General features: G+C 50.9%; 1 protein-coding gene across 1 annotated transcript in view; it reads left to right on the forward strand.

The window, feature by feature from the left end:
• SHB (SH2 domain containing adaptor protein B) overlaps positions 1–21371 on the forward strand; it is a 135160-nt gene that overhangs the window by 66447 nt on the left and 47342 nt on the right. The window contains 1 exon segment of the mRNA XM_060153195.1: positions 21023–21238. Coding sequence (XP_060009178.1) covers positions 21023–21238 — 216 coding nt within the window.

Here is a 21371-nt window from a genome sequence, read left to right on the forward strand (position 1 = left end):
GACTCTGGAGCTCATCCCAGCACCGCTGACTCCTGGTTTGAGTGTGGGCAAGGCGCTGCCCCTCGGGGCCTCATTTTCCCCATCTCTAAAGTCAAAGCTTCGACCTGATCCTGAGGTGACTTAAGTGCTGATCTCCCCTGGTGGTGGCAGTAGCAGCAATAAGACACACTGGAAGCTCACAGATCCCACTGGGCCTAAGGACATGATCCCCACACACACACAGAAGCCCTCCCGGGCACTGCCTGCTGGGCTGCAGCCGTTGTTTGCTTGTCACCAGTCATGATCAGACCTTCGCACGCCCTGTTTCACTCGGTGTCGGCAGCTTCCCCTCAGCACCCTGGAAACCTGTTTGTGAGCCGAAGCCACGCTAGAGACCCTGGGGGATGTCTTTCCAGAGAAGCCTGCTTCCAAATGGAGAAAATTTCACCATGCCCACTTAAAAAAATTTTTTTTTAAATATATATTTTAAAGGGCTGTCATTTTTGCATGTGCGTCATCCCAGTAAAGAGGAAGAGCATTGGAGCCCCTGGGTACCCTGTGTCCCTGCAGCACATGTCATTCCCCTCTGAAGAGGGCAGCTCTCAGAGAGGGGAGGGAAGTGTCGAGGACCACGTGAGGGGCCACGAGCCAACCTCCCCTCTCACCCCTCCCAGATCCCTCCTTCTTGCTCTCACCAGATGATTTCCCCAGACGCGGCCTGACAGTGTTACTCCCCTGCCCGTAGACCTTCACTGAGCCCCACAGACCCAGGTGCAGACTTTCCAGGCCTTCCTCAAACCACGCCTCCCTCTGCGCCCCACTCAGGGACCCCGGGCTCCAGGCAACACCTGCAACACCTCCCTGCTCTCCTGTGTCAGTTCTCACCATAACCTCCTTCTCCCAGGAGCCTTCCCCAAGCTCCTTGCTCCCACAGGACTCACATAATGCTTCTCATTCCTCTTTTCCTGTTCCTGTTTCTGAGTTCTGAGTGAGCCTCTCTCTCCTCCAGCAGCCTGGACAGGGCCTGAGTCATTCCCCAGAGTCTAGCATGGTGCCCGGCGCTTGGGAAGAGCTTGTTGAAACGGGATGAAAACAGGCCTTTCCTCCACATGCGTCTGAGCCTTGCCTTTGAAGTTGGTTTAATGGCTGCAAACGTAATAATCAGTTGGGATGTTGGATCTCCTGTTTGTCCCTGAAAAATGAGCACTCACACACAAATAATGATTTTGAGGCTGTCAGAGCACATGCTCTCCTGAATGTGAAAACAGGCAATGCAGAGACAGTTGGCCTCACCCTGGTGGGAGATGTCGCGGGTCTCTGGAGTGTCTGTGGTTCGGGGAAGTTTACAGTTTATGGAGCTGTTTGTGGTCGGGGAGTCCAGGCCAGCGGGGTAACAGTCTGGTCTGACCCCGGCCCTAGTGATTCGCCCCTGCCAGTGAGCTGCCGGCTGCTGGTCACTGGTGCCTTGGAATCGTATCTCTGAGATCTCAGAGCAACAGGAACAGGGAGGTAAGCGGGGTGTCACTTTACAAGGGAAAGAAGCTCTGCCCCAGCAAGATGCAGCAAGTGCCCGTCACACGGCTTGCCTGCCTCCCAGCCCTGTCAGCTTTGTTATACCCCGTGGGAACCAGGAGCCAGGAGGAAACATGGCTCCTGTTGTCCCCACCCCCATTTCAGGGCCCTCTGTCTTTCAGTGGGGTCCTGCCCGACCTCAGGTGTCCACAGCCCTGTTTTCCATTCTCCCACTTGCCCTTGTCACACAGTGAGAAGCTCCTGTCCACCCTAGACACCCTGACCATCAGCCTTGGGCTAGAGGAGCAGGGGCTCAGTGTCCATCTCTCTTTCCTGTGTGGAAGGCACAGGACTCCAGGCAGGCATGGGCCGAGGCGCGGTGGGCCTTAGGGAGGCGAGAGGAGGGTGGTGTCAGGTCAGCCACAAAGAGATGGCTGGGGTGGGGGCAGGCTGGCAGGACTTTAGGAGCATTTTGTCCATTCACCGGTCATTTTGCAGCCCTGTGCCGTGACACTGACATAAGTGAGACCCTGGGAGGCAGCCGTGGATCCAGGTGAGGCAGCAAAGTGTCTTGGACTTCACTTTGTGGGGTGGCAGTCCACACCAAGATGGCACAATCACTTGGGTTCCAAGGGAAAATGAGGCAGGAGAGACTTCCCAAGAGCTGAAGCTTGACCCAAGTCTTGACAGACGAGCAAGCTGGGAGGAGGGGACCCACCAGCGGTTTCACGGGTGCTTAGCGGGGTCCTGAGGAAGCTCAGAAGTGGGTGTTCTGTTGGGGAGGGGGAGAGACGGCCAGTGCCATGCCCAGAGTGAAGAGAGCAGCCCCAAGTGGCCGGTGTGGCTGCAGTTTCAAGGCTTGTGGAGGGCACGTGAGGAGTTGTGCAACTGCGGGTGTTTGATGGCCAGTTGACAGAGGGTTTTCCGAGCCCCTGGAAGGGTTGGGGCTTTACCCTAGGGACCGCTGGGAGTTACTGAACTGTAACCCGCCCCTCACCCACTTCCCCTGAATCAAATCCAGCTTGCTGCGACCCCCCTGCTGGTACCAGGTGGGCACTGGGCCATTTGGGTGCACACATTGATCCCATTGAGCCTCTACTCTAGAACCGAGGTTGAATTGGAAAATTAGTCTAGGATAAGGAGTTGGGTTGAGTCAAGTGGAAGTTAAAGCCAGTACTGGAAAAAAATGTCTTGAGGCCTTGAGTGCTTAACTAACATATGAATAGGATAGATCTTCAGTGCTAGAGTGGGCAGCAGAGGGGCAAAATGCCTCCCGAGGGCGGTCAGGAGTAGCACTTGAAGGAGGTGAGCTCTGAGCCTTGTCTGGAAGGGCTTGGGGAGCTGAAAGGAGAGGTCACTGCTGGTGGGGAGCATGGTATGGGGAGCAGGCGGTGACCTTGGCCCAGGGCCTGGCGCAGAGTGGACGTGCTGACTTTGTGATTCTGAATGTATCCAGCATTCAGGGGATGGGGAGCCAGCCTGGTGTTGTAGAAATGAGCGTTTTAGACTCTCGCCTAAGTATTAGCTGACCTACCAAATATTTTTAAAGAACTGCTGCACTATTTAAGTCCTTAAAGCAGGCTTCTGCCATCTGGTTACCTATGCATGTAATCACAGCTCCTGCACACACCCAGGCCATGGGCTTGGGTTAGGGACCCTCCGTCCAGGGTTGGCTAGGCTGCAGGTCTGTTCTTCTGACGTGCTGCTTCTCCCTCCTGAGCAGGCTTCGCCTGGGAGGCCCAGCTGAGCTCGAAGGCTGTCATGCAGGTGAGAACCTGGGGAGCTCTTCTGGGGCGTGAGGGCAGAGGTGGGCTTCAGATCCTCCTGAAAATTGAGACACACAATCAAGCCTGCGGACAGGTGGCCCATTCTGTGTCTTCTCCCACCTACAGACCATGGCTGGCTGCAGGCGCACAGAATGGCTGCAGTCACTCCAGCTCAGGGATTTTTCAAAACAGCCATTTCAGGTTGTCCACCACATAGAAAAATCTCCATAAAGCACCCCAGCACATCTCATTTTAAACAGCAGGAGCTTCCTGGTGAACCCTGTAAGAGGAATTAGTTGCAAATTAAACCCCCAGGAAACAGAATGATTTGACCTATTGTAGAGAATTGTTGGACGTGAACCAATTGGATGTTGAAAGACATCTGCCTAAGCTGATTTGGCTCTTAGAGTAATTGCTCCTGAGCCATTCCTTCTGGCAAATGTGAGGGAGTGCAGTTAAGGGTCCTACAGCAGTGACCTTCTCTACAGAGCAGATGAGAACATTTTGAGCACCCCTCTTCTCTCTGTTCCCACTTCCCTGCCGCCTACAGTGTCACTCCCACTATTAATGTCCTCAGCATGGTCAGTGAGGGAAGCAGGTCAGGAGGAGGGAGGCTTTCTCCGAGTGAGGATGAATGAGGTTTTTATGGAACTTGGGTGACAGAAGCCTCCTCAGCAGGACCCCTGTTCTCCCTCAGGCTTGGAACACACCGTGACCAGTGCCTGCGGGGGAGCATTTTTACAGACTGGCAACCAGTGGCCAGCGGCTGCTGAAGGACACAGTGGTCAGCCCACTGAGTTGGCAGGAAGACTCAGAACAGCAGAGCCTTCTCCGAGTCAGTGGTGGGCGTACCGGGCCCAGAGGCCAACAGGTTTAAACACCAGAGGAGAGCTTGCCCTGAACACAGGTTGAGAAATGCCTCCGGGGGACGGACGTCCCTGGCGAGGAATGGCCTCTTTGTCTCGCCAGGATGGAGTGGGGAGCCCTGGCGGTCATTTGGCCAGTGGCCGGTGCCTCCTTCCAGGGAGACGTGAGTGAAATCTGAAGTGCGTGTGTGTCTGCGTGGCGGCAGCTGTAACGTGACAGCTGCCACCCCCACCCCCCGACTCCTTCCCCTCTCAGTGCCTCAACCCCCGTTTCCGAGCCAGCAAGGAAGCTTGTCTGGCAGCACCAACTCAGCTGTCATACCACATCAGTTTTTGTAGGTTCCCAGCTAGTGGAAAAGTGCCAAACGCGAGCAGATGATACACTTAATGAAATGCTCAGGAAGAAAACTTTGGTTCCAGTTACTGGGGGCTTTCTATATAGCATAAAAGCACTCCTTTTCCCACAGTGTTTCCAAATTGTTCGGTGGTAGGTACCACGCAAAAAAAAAATGTCATGTTTCTAAACCCTGGAATCAGATCATGTCTTTTCAGAACCTTGTCACACATTGCAGGGTTCTTCCTTTTGGGGATAAATATGGAAAATATTGATAGTGAGGTAGAAGTTGATTCTGTTTGTTCAGCGTCAGTGAAAGACCTAGTACATGACTGAAATTACAAAAGAAAAATGAAATGGGACGTCTTCTCCTTGTGAACATAAACTGATGGAATGGCGAGTCATTTATACCAGATGTCAGCTAGAAATAAGGCTGTGTGTATCTGTGCACGTGTATGTATATGCTGCTCTAATCTGTAACGTCTGCACAGGGTTTTATGGTTTACAAGGCTGTTTTTACATCCTTTGTCTGGTTTTATTTTATAACAGCCTCATGAAGTTGGTATTAGTATTCTCCCCACTCCACAGCAGAGGATGCTGAGGCTCTCCTGGGGCAAGTTGACCCCCAAAGGGTGTGAGCTGGTAAATGGCAGAGCCAGGTCTTGAACCTAAGACTACCGAGTCTGGTTCCGAAATGTACACACCAGTCAGTCTATTAGAGCTGCCAACACGTTTGGTACCTGGGATTAAAGCATTACATTACTGGGTGAAGTGAGAGGCTAATCATTTGAATTATATTTGCACTTATTCCAAGACAGTCAAGGTTTGAAACATGCTGGAGTGCGGGGGGGCGGGGAGCGGGGACAGAAGACAATACTGTTTTCACGCACAGCACTCTTCCCTTGTTACTTATTGGGTCAAGTGACATCATTTGGCCATTGAGGAGTTGGAGGCCCAGAGAGGTTGGAAGACTCTCCAGGGCACCCAGCTTGGAAGTGGCTTGGATCTGAGAGTCAAATCCAGATCCCATGGACACTTTCTGTGCTACTGGGTTGCTACAACCATATATAAATGTAAAATGTGGAAAGGAAGGAACAGTATGAAAAGGGGTGATATAGTAAATAAACGAGCAACTGAGATCAATCGTCAGCTTAACGTTTAGTCACTTTACAAACGTGGAAGGTGCAAGGAGCCCAGGGTCTGCTGGCCGTGAGCGCAGCCAGGCTCCTGACCCACAGCCCGAGCTCTGCCCATTGCGTGCCAGGTCTTGGCTTGTCTGAATTTTCTGCAGCTCTTTGAACCAACAGATAGGAATGCTCTTGAGTTGATCTCTGTCCTCTATTGCCAGCTTCATAGTTGGAAGAGAACTTTAAATTCCAGACTGCGGCAACCCCTCCCTACCAAGTGAGACTGCAGTCTCAGGCTCATTTCAGAAATTCCGTATTTCTCAACGGTGAGTCCATGTTAGTCCTCCAGTTATTTTTAGGTGGGAACTTTATATTTTCTCTTTCATACCAGTTTGGCTTCCCTGCTTAGCAGGGGTTATATTTTCTGTCTAGCAGTAATATTGGAGCCGCCTTATTTTTAGCTTGGTTCGTTTTTCTTCCTGTGATTTCTTTTTTCTTCAAATTTAATACACACTCAAATAGGTTTTCTTTCCCTCCCTGCCCCCCCGCCCCAGTTCTCATTCACTGCGTCCTAAGACTTAATCCAAAGGCAGGTTCTAAATCTCATTTTGTTCCAGGGAAAAGGAAGAGGAAGAGGCTTCAGCAGGCCTTGAGTATCTCTTGTCACATGGGCTGCTACTTGTCAGTTTATTAAAGTCTCTTCACCGATCATCACTCACCCTGTGTGCCCCTAATAAGAAATGCTTTTGACCCCTGCACTCCACCCCCATCCCACCTCTGCAGAGAAAAACCTACTGACCAGGGTAGCGTGAGGGACTCTGAGGGGCTAGACTGCTAGAGGGCCTAGCGTGTGAGCATGTGACTGTGCATGTGTATGTACATACATGTGTATGTTCATACACGTGTATGCATGTATGTTTGTACATGCAGGTACACACACACACATACTCCGGTGCTCCCCAGACCCTATTTCCATCTCTGGCACCCGTAGCATTTGATTCTGGCTCACGGGCACCCCACAGGTAACACTTGAAATAGGACCCACGGTTGATATAATATGTTGTCATCATTTAGTTCATTTATGCCACCCTGCATGTGGTGGCAAGGCAGCAGTGAGAATGCAGTCTAAAACTTGAGGAAACAGACCCCCAGGTACCTGACTAGCCCAGCCCCCAGCACAGGATAAGGTGAGGTGGGGCAGACCTGGACCCCTGCTCACCCCTTGGCCTCCTCAGAAGCCTTTGATGGCTCCCTATTGCCTCTCCACTAGAGTGTGATCCTTTTAGCCTGGTGGTACTTAAGCAGGTGACACACATAATCACGTAGCCCCAGAGAAGACTGTATTTTAGGCTGCGAGCTTCTCTAGGGCAAGGACCAGGCTTGACTGACCAGCATTTCCCCATAAACCAGCAACACGGGAGCTCCGTAGGGAAGAGCAAGTGAAAGAACGAACTAGTGAAGCAGGTTGCCACGTCCAGACCTCCTCCCTCACCCATTTGCCGTACGGATTTCCAGGGTCAGGATCTCACTCCATTTCCCGAAGCACCTTCCTTGTGTTGGAGCCAGAATCCTGTCTCACTCCTATGGATAAGAACTTGTCAAGCTGCTTGTAATCCCTTCTGATGCCCTCGGCAAGGAGTCACCTTTCAGGAGGCAGCCTCTTTTGCAACTGGGCCTGAAGGTCTAGACCTGCTTCCCTGAGCACCCACCCCCCAAAAAGGGCAGCCTGTTTGCTATCACACATCTCAAGTTGATTTTGGTTCATAGCTTGCTGATCAGTGTTGGTTGATGGGAATTACCTCGACTTGTCAGTTAGAGGAAAGGATAACAAGCCCCTGGGAGGGTGGGGTCCTTTGCAGTGAAACCATGGGTCCCAAATGCTTTCAGGGATCAGGCCTGTCCTCGTAGCTGTGTTTTGGGGAAGCTTTAGTTGTTTGTGGTGCCGAGACTTGTAACTACAGTTCTTCAACGTGTCTCTAAGCATGGAGTGCCTCCACGGATGACCAGGGACATGTTTGGTGGCTGTGTTATAATTAATATGTACATCTTAGAGTTAAAAACCAAAACATGGTCTCCTCGAAACTCTATTTCCTAAACTTCAAATGTGTAAACATGATATGAAACGGTAATTGTTTAAAAACAGTCACAAAAGCAGAAGCTGTTGATCGGAAGCCTGTTCCACAGGAATGTTAAGTAGAAGATGAGGGAATTCCACAGCCATGGTGCTTCCTGAAAGCAGCAGGGAGCAAGAAGGACAGTGTGCAGGGGCTCTGATGAAGGCAGATGTGGCCAATCCCAGCTCTGCCCCACGACCTCACTCACCTACTCTTCCTGTTGCAGCCTCAGTTTCCCCATCTGTCCTGCAGTTAATATAAAGCTGTTGGCACCATGCCTCGTTCAAAGTAGACCCTCAACAAGTGCTGTCACGAACAATAATAATAATAAAGAGGATAGTTTCATGTGCCACGTCTGCACGTGAAACTTCCTTTAAAAATATTTTTTTAATTATTCCATTAAAAAACCATGTGCTCTGGGTAAGAAAACATACAGGCATATAGGAAATTTAAAAATGAACTCTCTCTACCAGAAACAAGAATCGTCATTAACAATTTGTTTTATATTCCTTTAGCCCTTTTCCCATTATCTTACAAAAATACACATCTCTACATACTACCAGCATTTTTTTTCCTACATAAATGCTATCCTACTAGACATCGTTCTGCATCACAGATCTTGTCCAAGGTCATTAGTCCTTGTGAGTGGTTCTATAATGTGACTGTAACACAGTGTATTCAGTCATTCCCCTATTCATAGACTTTTAACTTGTTTCAAATTTTTCATTCTTACATTCTGCAGCAAACATCTGTGTATATTTATTTCTGCTTGTGGGTCTGGGTATTTCTGTAGAATTGATTTCCAGAAGTGGAACTTCAGGCCTTAGGGTATTTAATTTTTGTTAGATTCGCCAATTTGATCCCTGAAAAGGCCATTTCCAGTTTATACTCCCTCCCCCAGTCTGTGAGTTTGGCTCCCTTCCTAAGGTAGACAAATGTTTTAAAAATATTTTTTCCTGTGCTAAATTCTGAATTTGCAAAAGACTGCTTACGTTAGGACTCGCAGGGGATGTGTCAAGATGGATTGGACTTGAACTCGGCCCTCAGAAGCTGGAGTGGGGGTGGGAGCTGAGTGTGTAGGTGGCTAGAACCATGGTAGAGTCTCAGGGTCCCTGGGCTGAGGCACCCTCACCACTAACATTGAGGGTGTGCAGGGGTGGTAAGTACCATCCTAGCTTCTTGAAGGGAGGTGTTAGTGACAGTGTCAGATTCATCTTTGAGCCACTGTACCACCTCTTAACACACTGGGGGTTCGATACATGGGGTCCCAACCCAAACAGAAACTCGGACTGGGGGTTCTGGGGCTCCTAGAGGGTAGCTGGTTGGGAAAGGCCACCAGTGGTGAGAAGGCCATCTCCACTCAGCATCTCATGGTGCCTCTGCTCTCATGTTCCAGGCATTGATGGTACCTTTCACACAGTATGGAGTCTCTTCAGGACACCTTTTTAGGGCCCCAAGAGGGGCTGTTCTTGTGCTTCCCAGCATAAAAACATTCATTATCCAGATGTTTCCTTCCAAAAATTCTTGAGATGGTCGTATGGATGGTGTCATCTGTGATAGCTGTTGACAGGAAAGAGCCGCTTGAAAGCAGTTCCGAACAGTGGTAGCTTTCGGGTTCCTAATTCTTGTGTATAGCACCTCACACACACCTTCCCTTTCCCCACCCTTCTTTCAGACAAAACAAAAACACTCCATCGGGTTTTTTGTGCTGCGACACCAAGAAATACAAGATGTAATAGTACAGTCGGAAAGACCGTAGAGTAGGAATCGTGTGGATTTCTCACTCTGACTTCGGCAAGTCCCTTTGATTCTGGGTTTCCTGTTTGCCCTATTAAATGGGGTTGTTGGCTCTGACCATTAGGATCTGTCTATAACCAGATGGTTATAAAAACCAAATCACACAAACTTTGTGGGCCAGAAAGTTCTATCTGGAATGAGGGAGTCTTGCTTTGGTCTTTCTTGTTAAGTTTGCATTGGCTCTTGGCAGGTGGTCACTCCTGGGCCAAGTAGGGATCCCCACTGAGATCCCCACTCTTGCAGTGGCTTTGCTACCGTGAGGTCTCCTGAGGGTGGAATTGCAGGTTCCTCTAAGAGAGCTGAGGCTTGGCTGCATCCCTAGTTCTTCAGGGTCAGGAAAAGTGGCAGGTCCCCTCTGCATTGTGATAAAGAGGTTTTCTTATAGACCTGGCTTCTGTGTTGATACACAGTCTTTTCAGGAACTGTTTGAGAAGGGGAGCAGACAAGCAGCCCATCCTAAGACCGTGCATGGTAAGCATGTGAGGAAGGATCCTTCACGGAGGCATAAGTTAGGGTTCTCCAGAGAAACAGAACCAATAAGAGAGATTAATTATAAGAAACTGGCTCGTGTGATTATGGAGGCTGGCAAGTCCCAAGATGAGTCAGAAAGACCCAGTAGAGCCAATGGTGTAGTTCCAGTCCAAGTTTGAAGGCCTGAGAACGAGGAGGTGCGCTGGTGTAATTCTAGTCCAAACGCCAACAGGGTCGAGACCCAGACAGAGCCAGTGTCTCAGTTTGAGTCTGAAGGCAGAAAAAAAGTTGATGTCCCAGTACAAATGCTGTCAGGCAGGAAGAATTCTCTTTATTGGAGGAGGGTCAACCTTTTTGTTCTATTTGGTCCTTCAACTGATTAGACAAGGCCCACCACATTAGGGAGAGCCATCTGCTTTGCTCAGTCTGTGGATTTAAATGTTAATCTCATTCAGAAACACCGTCACAGAAATATCCAGAATAATGTTTGACCAAGTATCTGGGCAACCCTGTGGCCCATTCAAGTTGACCCTCAAAATTAATCACAGGCAGGAAAATACAACTTTGTGTTGGTATGGAGCTTCTCCTCGTAGAGGGTTCTCATTGCATATTGGGGTTGAATTTTGGAGGAGTTTGCTGGAAGGTGGTTAGGATGCCAAGGTCAGGGACCCTGCGCACTGTAGGATGGGTGCCCTTGTGTATGTCCCCTCCTCCTTCGTGTGCTGGAGCTACAACACTGGAACAAGAAGCCTGTGTGAACATCCACTCTTTGTAGAATCAGACTGAGGTCTCTGGAGCCAGAAAGGCCTCCGAGACCATCTGCTTCACCCCCTCCCGCCTCACCTGGAAGGAATCTTAGCCCTAGCGGATCAGGCAGCTGACCAGGGTCACACAGCCAGTGAGCGGAGGGCCAGGCTGGTCCCAGGCCGGCAGCCTCGTCATCACCATCCAGCAGGCTGAGGTTGTCTACAAGTCTTCAAGGAGATTAGTTCCTCTCTTGAAGCAGTTCCAAAGCAAGGAAGCCTGGGGCAGAGAGCTTGCCAGATCTCAGCAAGTCGCTTCCGCCCGGACAGCTGTGCTGGGCATGCGGCACAACGCCAGCAGCACCCCTCAGCATGAGGCAGTGACCCTGCAACCAGCCCCAGGGCTGCCGCCTCCACCAGATGGGTATGGGTGGGGTTTGACCAGTTTGACTGCAAACCTGTCACATGGCAAGGGGGGCTGTTAGGTACAGATGGAGGGAAGGGTCATGCCTGGAAGGGGTCCCTGGCTCTGCCCTGGGAGGCTGGCACCCTGCACCCAATGCCAGTTTGTAATCACTTGCTTAGAGCCAGCCAGCCTGGGACCAGCAGCATGCATTGGCCACCCCTCTAAAGATCTAGAATGTGCTTAAATACCTCTTTGATGGGCAGCTCTCTTCCTCCTGATACTATCCTTTGCTTTCCTCCCAGACTGCCTAACGATTCCTATAGGTACCTACGTGTGGTCCTGGTCAGATAAAGCCCAAGATGACCTGAGTTGCCTTGACTAATGAGCAAACTGATGACCAGAGGGAGGAAGTAACCTGCCTGGCGTCACTCAGCACAGTGAAGCTAGGACCAAGTTAGGCGACCAAGTCGGCTCTTCCAGTGCTTGCATTCCCTGCTGACCTGAACATGTTCATGTTATTTTGGTTTTTTTTTTTTTTTTTTTTTGCGGTATGCGGGCCTCTCACTGCTGTGGTGTCTCCCGCTGCGGAGCACAGCCTCGCAGGCTCAGCGGCCATGGCTCACGGGCCCAGCCGCTCCGTGGCATGTGGGATCTTCCCGGACCGGGGCACGAACCCGTATCCCCTGCGTCGGCAGGCGGACTCTCAACCACTGCGCCACCAGGGAAGCCCGTTCATGTTATTTTGGACCTGGTGAAGCAGAAGGAGCACCAACTAGTGTTGGAAAGGCGGTATAGACAGCTGCATGTTTAAGAGCATGGGCTTTGGAGTCAGGCTGCCTCCATCCCTGGCTTGCTGTGTGACTGTCTTTAAAGTGGTAATGCCAGCAGCACCCCCTTATAGAAGTGCTGTGAGAATTAAGTGAGAACTTGAAGGCACTGCGCTTGGCACAGACCTTGGTACACCGTAGGCACTCAGCACTCTTCAAGTGTATTATTGAGAGGTGAGTCTCCTAGACCTTGGCCGAACCGCTCTGAGCTGCAGATTTCATACCAGGCAGGTGAGGAGGGGGCTTGGGTGTGGTCTTGGATCCTCCAAGGCTTTGCTCTGGGAGGCTCCGTGAGAAAGGGCTGGCGATGCTGCTCAGTGAGGGGTGTAGCCAAGGTGGTCTGGCATGAAAGCCTGTCCCCCGTGGCTTTATCACATTAGAGTGCGGCCCAAGGCCTCTCTGGAAGCTGAGACCTCACCGTGCCTAGCCGACTGGAAGATCGCACCAGAGGGGTGGCTAGCCCTCTCTGTAAGTACAGTCTGTCAATACTTGGAAGACACGAGGCTGGACCGACTCTGGCTCTGTTTGCCAAGGCCCCTGGCAGCCCCCCTGGGCCCCAGCCTCTGTCTGCAGCACGGGGGTCAGAGGATACCCGCCCCTCTTGAGGTTGACCTGAGGGTACTGGTGCCACCCCGACTCTGCCTCGTATCCCAGTGGAAATGCTTTCTTTTCCACTTTTGGGAACTGTTCGCTGGAGTGTGTTTTTCTTTCAGGAACCCCGGGCATCCTCTCTCCACTATTTGAAAGGGTAGAGACCTAATTGTTTGGAGGGTTGGACCTTCAGGTCATCACAGTTGATCACCACGCCCTGGTGTTTCCTGCCAGCTTCTGTAAAAGCTTTTTTTCTGAAAGCGCAAACCTGATTGAGACTGCTGGCCCACATTTTGCAGTTTCCTACCCCTCCTCCTGGCATTCAGGGCCCTCCATAACCCAGCCCCAGTTTCCTTTTCTAGCCACTCCCCATCTCCTCTTCCTCAGTAGCGCCGGGCTCGGACAACTCACAGTCTTTCGTTTTACCTCACAATCCTTCAAGCTTTCCTCTGTCCACGACTTGGCTCTGTTGCCCTTTATCCTGGGGCCCTGTCTTCACCCGTCTGAATCTTCCTTATTTCCTTGAGTATATTCTACCCCGGGCCCCCCATTCATTGTCTGTGATGCCAGGCAGGTCCCTCGGCTTCTGTGGCCCTTGAGGGGCCTCTTTGCACTAGGACTTGAGATCCTCTGAAAAGCCACCTTCTCCCTAAGGTTTTTCGAAATCCCTGGGACTGCCTTTGCTTTCTGCCTCTTCCAAGCTGCCACTGTCTGTACCACTTTAGAACTGGGTTGGTCCCAGCGGAGGCTCTGAGGCTGCCAGTCACCCTTGCCTGTCTGTGTCATGGGGACAAGGAATGACATGCAGCCAACACCCAGGACAGTGCCGGGCACAGGCAGGTGTTCAGTAACTCGTAACTGTTATTCGCTCAGCACTTAGGGATGCTGGTGTCCCGATTCTCCTGCTAAACCACAGCTCCTCTGGGGGTGGGGGGAGCCTTGTCTCCACATGAGTGCTCAGCATTGGCCTGGGGTCCGCCTTAGCACCCAGTACGGGCTCAGTGATGTTTGAGAAAGAGAAGCAGGCAGGCTCCCTGATTGCCTGAGAATGTGAGTCTTCCGTTGACATGGAAGCAGAGCTGTCTTCCTGAGAAAGTTGCTGCACTAAACGGATGCTCGTTGATGCACTGCCTTGAGCCTGGTAGCAGCCTGGATCCTGGAGCAGCAAGTTCGCCTCAGTGAGTCTCTGCAGGGGATGGCGACAGAACTCAGGCCTGCAGCCGCTCGGAGGCCTGTGCACGCGAAGGCAGTCACTGGAAGAGTGCAGAGTGATGGGCAGGGCGGAAGGGCCTGGCCATAATTGCAGGCAGCTCCCGAGAGCTCTGTGAAGAGGCCCATGTGGCCTTTTAAATCGTGAGTGAAGCACATTCGGTGTCATCAGGGGTGTGGGCTCGTCTCCCCCAGGGACCACAGAACAGGGCCCTCCAGGGGAGACCCCGTCCTGTACAGATGTCCAAGGGCAGGGATCAGACCGGGCTCCCTGAGTCAGACCTGGGCCTTCCCCTCGCCCTTGGGCTGAGCGTGAAAGAGCAAGCGGTGCAGGTTCCACCGGGCAGTGACAGGCCTGCACGGCTCCCGCCGACGTGACCATTGTTCTTGTTCCACACCCTTGCTCCACAGAACTCACCCTCTTTTTCTAGGGTGTTTCTATGCACGTCTGGAAAAGAGATGGTAAGAGAACTCCAATTAGTCAGTCTCGTGGCTTCTAGACAGCTCCGGAAACCAGACTAGATGGAGGAGGGGGTGGGGCCTCTGCCTGTGTTGTGTTGGGTTTGTGTCCAGGCTCCGTCTCCAAGCTGCCCTACCCTTGCTGCCCGGCGGGGTCCGCCCCGAGGACCCCTGCTGCCCCATGCTGCCACCTCAGCCTCCGGGGGCCCCCTGCATTCAGGCATTCATTAGGAGGAGGGTCTTTCTCCAGCAGATGTTTTAACAGTTTAGATGAGGAGAGCGTCCCCTGCCTTCCCTTTGATGTGGTGCCCAGAACTTGGCGGGATTTCGGCTGTGTCTAATTAGGAACAGCTGCCCGCCCCTCCTGTGGAACTCCTCACTTGGGCTGTGGTGCCGGGTGTGCTTTTTAACACCTCAGGCCTGACTGAAGTAGATGCCCCTGCCTCCAGAAGATTACAAACAAGACAGTCTGATAAAAGAGACATGAGGAAGCATCTGGGAAAGGTAGGAAGAAGAGCCCTGGTCTAAGAGTTAGAGGACCTGGGGCCTCGTCCTTCCCCAGGCCTCAGTTTCTCCATCTGTAAAATGTAGTCATTAGACTCCTGGGCACTGAACCCTCCCCTGTGTGTTTTGTGTTCCGCACAAGAGTTGATCTGGAGCAAAGCTCCCATGTGGAGGCGAGAGACTGCCAAAGCAGCAGCTGAAATCAGAAGTTGTGGATCCAGAAATGGAAGGTTCATAGATGGGTGGTGAAACCCTGTCATCTCCAGCGCAGGGTTGCCTGTTAGAGTTCATAAGCAGGCCTTCTGTGGCTCTGGGGGATGAAGGGTGATCTCAGATGAGGAGGGCTCTTGGAATGGTATTCCAAGGATGCCCCAGTAGTGGTAACTGACATGAAGTCAACATTCCCGGAGTGCCTTCTGTGCACCAGGCGCCGTTCTAAATACTGAACGTACAAGAATTCGTTTGATCCTCATAACATCGTGGACACTGTTGTCTCTGCTCCAGAGATGAGGAAACTGGGGCAACATGCTCTGGGTCCCCCATTGGGGCCGGGATTCGGGCCCCAGCGGTCTGGCAGGATCAGTGTTTTCAGCCACCACACTGTGCTGTTGAACCTATCGCTTTCCTGGACCCAGGGCTTTGCCTCCCAGGTGGCGGGTGCGGGGCAGCACCAGTCAGTGGCGCTGCATTGTCCTAATAGTGCAGCCCTGGCCCACGGAGGCCTGAGGGCACAGCCAGGCAGGCCCACCACCGGCTGAGTAGAGGTTTCTTGGGCTGACAGGGGATGGCAGGGCCTGGGACTGGAAGCCTCCTTGACCACACATCTCTACTGAGCTCTGCCACCCTGTCATTTGGGATCTGGTGTGGATTCCCAGACAAACCAGCTGGGAAGATTAGAGGTGAGGGGCCTGCAGGCTGGCATCTGTCATTTCCAGCTAGGCTCCTGCATGTCTGTGCCAGCCTCAGCCCGCCCGGCTCCACCCTGCCTGCACCTCTCCTTAGACAGTCTTGGGGGTGCTGTCCCGTGGCATTCAAGGCCGTCCAGAACCACTTCCACCTGCCTCAGCATCCCCTCTCAATGGGCCCCCTGGACGGCCCACCTTCCCCACATACACCTCGTGCTTCCAGCCCCTGTGCCTCTGCTTCGGTCCTTCCTTCATCAAACACCCAACTTCCCTGCCATACCACCGTGCCATGCCCTCATGTCTAAATTCTTTAAGGCCCTCCCAGATTTCCCTCAACTGAGTTGTAGAGTCACATCTGCTCCCTGTTGAGGACCCTAAGCCTCCTCTGTCTGTGTTGGGGGCTCTGGCCCTCTTTCCCCAAGGGCTCCCTGAAGACCAGGACTGTGTCTGCTTCATCTCCGTCTCCTCTCGTGCTGGGCATTCAGTAGATGCCTAGCGGGGTGTGAGGACAGGTGGATGCTGGCGCTCCCAGAGAAGGCTGGGAGTACATTGATTTCCTCGGCCTGTTTCCCAGAGGTGAGGCCAAGCCCTGCCCTCCTTTCTCTGTTCCTGAAAGGAAGGTAAAGAGGTAAAGAAGAGGTTTTTTTTTCTTCTAGTCTTTTTCATTAGATGTGTGTCCGCCTGCTTTCAGAATACTGACCTGAGGCTCTGCATAATAAAAAGAAATGTATATGATGAGGCTGTTATAATAGATATCAAGATCCACAATAGAAGGAAGGGCAAGTGAAAATGATTCTACCCAATATCTAAGCTAACCTAGCTATCGAGGTTAAGCATCAAAATTAACCCTGAGCTTCCTGACAGCCAAAGGAAATAAACAAAACAAAAACACACAAACAAAAAACTGTGAGGGGGGAGGCACGGAGTTGGTGAACACCAGAGCAAAGCGTAGCTTGTTGCCAATGGACTTGGGGAACTCGAAACACTTAGAGCCACTCAGGAGGCCCCTGGTTTGCACCAAGCTCTGTCCTGGGCCCCTCACTCAGATGATCCCCTCGGCTCTCCTTGCCTCTCAGGGCCACGGCCCTTGGTCAGTACACCAGCCTCACCCTCCTGGCTCTGTGCCCTTGGTGAATACGCCCAGGGCCCCTTCCAGTTCCAACATTCTCCGATTCTAAAACAAAGTGCTCTCATTTTTTTTTTCCCTCCATATATAGTTCTACTTGAAAACCTTTCTACTTCAGAAGCCGACAGAAATCCCTACCCTGTCAATTTAATGTTCCTGCTCCCTGCCTAAGAGGCGTAACATCACAGCCTGCCACCCAATATTAAAGGTCATTTTCCATGAATTTATAGATGGTGATGTCGAGATAACTTGTGACTTAAAACATACAGTTACCAGCTCCCCTATTAGGTCAGTCTCTGGACCGTCCCAGATCGGTTTGGGCAATAAGGAGGACGGACCGTCCCAGATCGGTTTAGGTAATAAGGAGGACGGACCTGGTCATTAGGCAGGGGACAGTGATGTCTGGTGAGCTGCCCTGGCGCAACTGCCCTTGACTTCCTGGGGCTCTTGGCAAACGTCTCCTGGGAGAGGAGATGTTCCCTTAAATGGGTGTTTTCTCAGGCAAAGGCAGCTGCTTCCGAAACACGCAGCTCCTATAAGCCCAACTTAACATCGTATTTACTTTCATGTGATCCACTCTTAACTACATTTTTTCTTTACTAACATACTTATTCATTATTTAAAACAACTTTGAAAAATTACTATGCAATAATTCCTCCCTCTGTACACAGTAGCTCTTTATCTTCCTGTATCAGGTTTTCTGTCCTTTATTCACGTGTGTCTGTACTTACAACATCGCTGTCATCAGAGTTTAGATATTATGGGCAAAGTGTGTGATGACGGTGTTCAGCAATTCCTAAGCAAGGAGTAGAATTCCTCTGGGGCATTGTTCACATTGCCCAGGACTTGTTTAGAAAGCCCACATTATATGGTTTGCTCAACACATAAACAGTCTTGTATTTCACTTTTTAACTTAGCATAATTTCATGCACGCTATTCCATGTAGCTACATAATCTTCAGATTTATCATTTTAATGGCTGTTTAATATTCCATCCAGTTAGCATGCCGTAATTTACTTAACTGCTCCCTATTGTTGAGGCCTTAATGAAAATTTGAATTCACCATGTAATAGGGGGGAAGCTTGTTTTAATGATTACCATCATAACATCCCCTACCCTAACTGCATGCCATTACTAACCAGCTTTGGTAAGGTGCAGATGCTTTGGGGACAATAAATCCTGTCTGAGAGGTGTATGCCCAAGTCCCTCTGATTTAATAGCTAATCTGTTCCCTGCACATGTTTTCCTTTTAAGCTAGTGTTTGTGTAGACTATCCATCTCTTCTGAATATTGTGTAATACTGGGCTATATGCATTTTTCATATTGTTCCAGGTACCTTATCACTGAAGTCAGGGACTTTCATACATTGGAATTTGGGGGTAAAGAGGGGTTTCTGGCTGTCAGTTGTCATTCATTTATCCCACCCACATTCATGGAATATCTGTTTGCATCTGGGCTCTGTGTGAGAGGGAGAGAGAAAGCAAGGATGTTCATGATTATTGGGGGCCCACAGAAGTGCATCCACGAGTTGCTTTGTGGCCCAGAATTAAATGACGATTTGCATGCAAAGTGCCTGTCAACTGCATTCCCAATGTCCCTATCCCTTGGAATTCTCCAAAGGCAGGAAGCTAGACTGCACTCCTTAGAACCAGGGGCGGCAGTGGGTGCAGATGATGATGACCCCACAAAGCAAGCACTTTGGTAGATTTCGTAATTTACAGAGTTGTCTCCAGTACTTTACAGTTGGTCTTCTCCTTAAAACGACCAAGTCCTGCCTTTTATAGCTCTTCTCTTCTCCTCTTACTCCCCCATAAAAAGGAAAGCATCATCCTCAAAACTAATAAATCATCCCAGTTTACTCATGGGACCCAATAAAGCCGTGTTTTGCCAAAGTAAGGGACATCTTCTCAGAGGAGACATGATTTTAGGCAGCCTGAGAACCACATAGTGAGGTTTTTCCCTTTTCATTTACTTTCTTTCTAAAAAGAGAAGGTTATTCTTGTTTGCCAAAGAAAGTATCTTGGTTTGCTGCTTAGACCTCCCGCCTGCCCCCACCAGCTCTCCAGTACTTGCCATCTTCCTTTTCAGCAGAGAGAAAGTGAGCCTTGGGCTTGCCTCCTGGCAGTGGCAGCCACCTAGTTGGTTTTGTTCTTGTTCATTCTTTTTATGTTTATCATCTGTTTTGGGTAAGGATAATGGCTTATGGGATGGTGATTAAAAGTTTCCTTTTTAAGTGAATTTATTTACTGTAAAAAATGAGGCAACATCAATAACAATGGTAAATGATAAGCCAGGTGGTACTTGAAAACAGCAAAATCACGAAGTCGAAGTCGGTATGTAACTCAGTGAAGTTTGGGAGATACTACCACAGCACTATTTAATGTCATCACTAAAGGTCACTACCCAGCATTGGTTAGTTTGTGTTGTATCAGGGCCTGTGCGCAGAGGTGGATTTTTTGTCGACCCTATGAGCTGGCCTTGGATCATGAAGCCCAGCCTAAAAGAATGCTCTTTCTCAGAAAGGCTGACGTCATTCATGTGTTTTGTCAACTGCTCTTCAAGGCACATGGCTCCTGTGGGTTTCTACTATATCTTTATGGCACTGGACCTCTGATTTGGAGAATGCCTCGAGATTCCACTTAAATAGCTCACTCTCACCACCCTCAGTGCTTTTTTATCAAGCCCCACCACCCCTCTCCCACCTCCTTGGACCTGGTGCTCCAGTAAAAGTAGACAGTGAATAGACACACGGTGGAATATTATTCAGCCTTAAAAAGAAATGAACTTCTGACACACGCTATAACATGGAAGAACCTTAAAAACATTATGCTAAGTGAAATAAGACTGTCACAGAAGGCCAAATACCATATGATTCCACTTATATGAGGTACCTAGGTAGTCAAATTCATAGAGACAGAAAGTGGAAGGGTGGTTGCCAGGGGCTGGGGGAGGGGAAATGGGGAGTTAGTGGGGGACAGTTTCAGTTTAGGATGAAGATAAAGTTCGTGAGATGGATGGCGGTGATGGTTGCACAACAGTGTGCATATACTTAATGCCACTGACTTGTGCACTTAAATATGGTATAATGGCAAATGTTATATACATTTTACAAATAAAACAAGAAAGTGGGCAGTGAGCACGTTCTCTCCAGCTGCACTGCCTTGGCTTGCCCTGGTCCTACCACAGGGAATCCTGTCCCTCTCCTGTTTCCACTTGTCAGAGCTGTCAGTTCAAATGTCATCTCTCCTCCTGTCTCATCCCTCCCAGGCCCTGCAGCAGCCCCTTTGCTGCAGAGTATTATGGTGATTTAGGTGCCCGTTGTATCTCTTCTGGAAACAGTGGGCTTGCCGAGAGCAGCCTCAACAGCGAACCCCCTCCTTTCCCCCTGTCCTCACGTTGGCCCTGCGCACAGTGGGTGTTTATGATCAAAGCAAGAAAAGTGCCCCTGTGTGAGGAGGAAGCACCTGATCGTAGCATCATCCTGGAATCCATCATTCAGCCACTGCTGGCCTCTCAGGAATAAGCAGCAGCTGAAAGGAACATGCCCTGTCTGGGGCCTCATCTAGATGGGCGGTCGCCCCTCAGCCCACACTGGAGCCAGGCCTTGGCATCCTCTCCAGAAGATTAAGAGCTTTCCTTCCTTATTCAGAAGTGAAACTGGACATCTGCTCTCAAGTTTCTTGGCTGTATTCAGTGTGTTAGAAGATAGGCAGGCCCTGGGGGAGGTAGAAATGCAGGAAAAGGGTCATTCCTGGGGCTTTGTAGGGGAAAAATCAGTGACCCTGCGTCCCCTGGGGGTGGTTCTTGGCTTCGTAGGTCTTTAAAATGAATATGTGAGCTGGGTGGAAACTTGAGGGTCATTTGGCCCAATCTTCTCGTTTTATAGCTAGGGAGTGACAAGTCCAGAGACCAGGGAGTTGCCCTAGTGGGAAGACCACCCCCGCCTCCGTAAGCGATGGGGCTGAGAGCTCTGCCTGTCCCGGGCTGGTGTCAGAACACACCCGGAACATCACGCTCACTTCTGCGCCGTGCCCTTGAAGACTGCAGGCGGTGGCAGGGAGGCTTCTCGTTCTATTGTTTGGTCCAGAGCCTGAGATCTCTGTGAGGAAGCCTTGAGCAGTGAGAGCAGAGACCCTGCCCTTGAGGGGTGGGACAGAAGGTAAATACAGCCTCCACCTCCCTGGCTGGCGGCTCTGAATTCCTTTGGCGTCACCTGGTGGGTCCCAGGTGAGGAAGCATGTGCTGTGCATGCTTTACATCTCTGCTTCCTTCCTTTTTGACTGCAGAATTTCAGAGGCAGGAAAGCGTCCGGTCCCAGCACAAAGGCATCCAATTATACGATACCCCTTACGAACCCGAGGGCCCAAGCATGGACTCCGACTCAGAGAGCACGGTCAGCCCCCAAGTGCGGGAGAGCAAGCTGCCCCAGGATGACGACAGGCCCGCTGATGAATACGACCAGCCATGGGAATGGAACCGGGTCACCATCCCAGCTCTGGCAGGTAAGGAGCCAGTGGCCCTGCCCAGAGGCGGCCGCTGACCCACATGGCACTTACCTTTGTAAAGGGAGTAAGTGCACGGGTCCCTGCCTGCTCAGGTAAACCACAGGGTTTCTAGTACAGCTGGGCCCTTCAA

This window comes from Lagenorhynchus albirostris, chromosome 7 (genome assembly GCF_949774975.1).
Source record: "Lagenorhynchus albirostris chromosome 7, mLagAlb1.1, whole genome shotgun sequence".
Taxonomy (NCBI): domain Eukaryota; kingdom Metazoa; phylum Chordata; class Mammalia; order Artiodactyla; family Delphinidae; genus Lagenorhynchus; species Lagenorhynchus albirostris.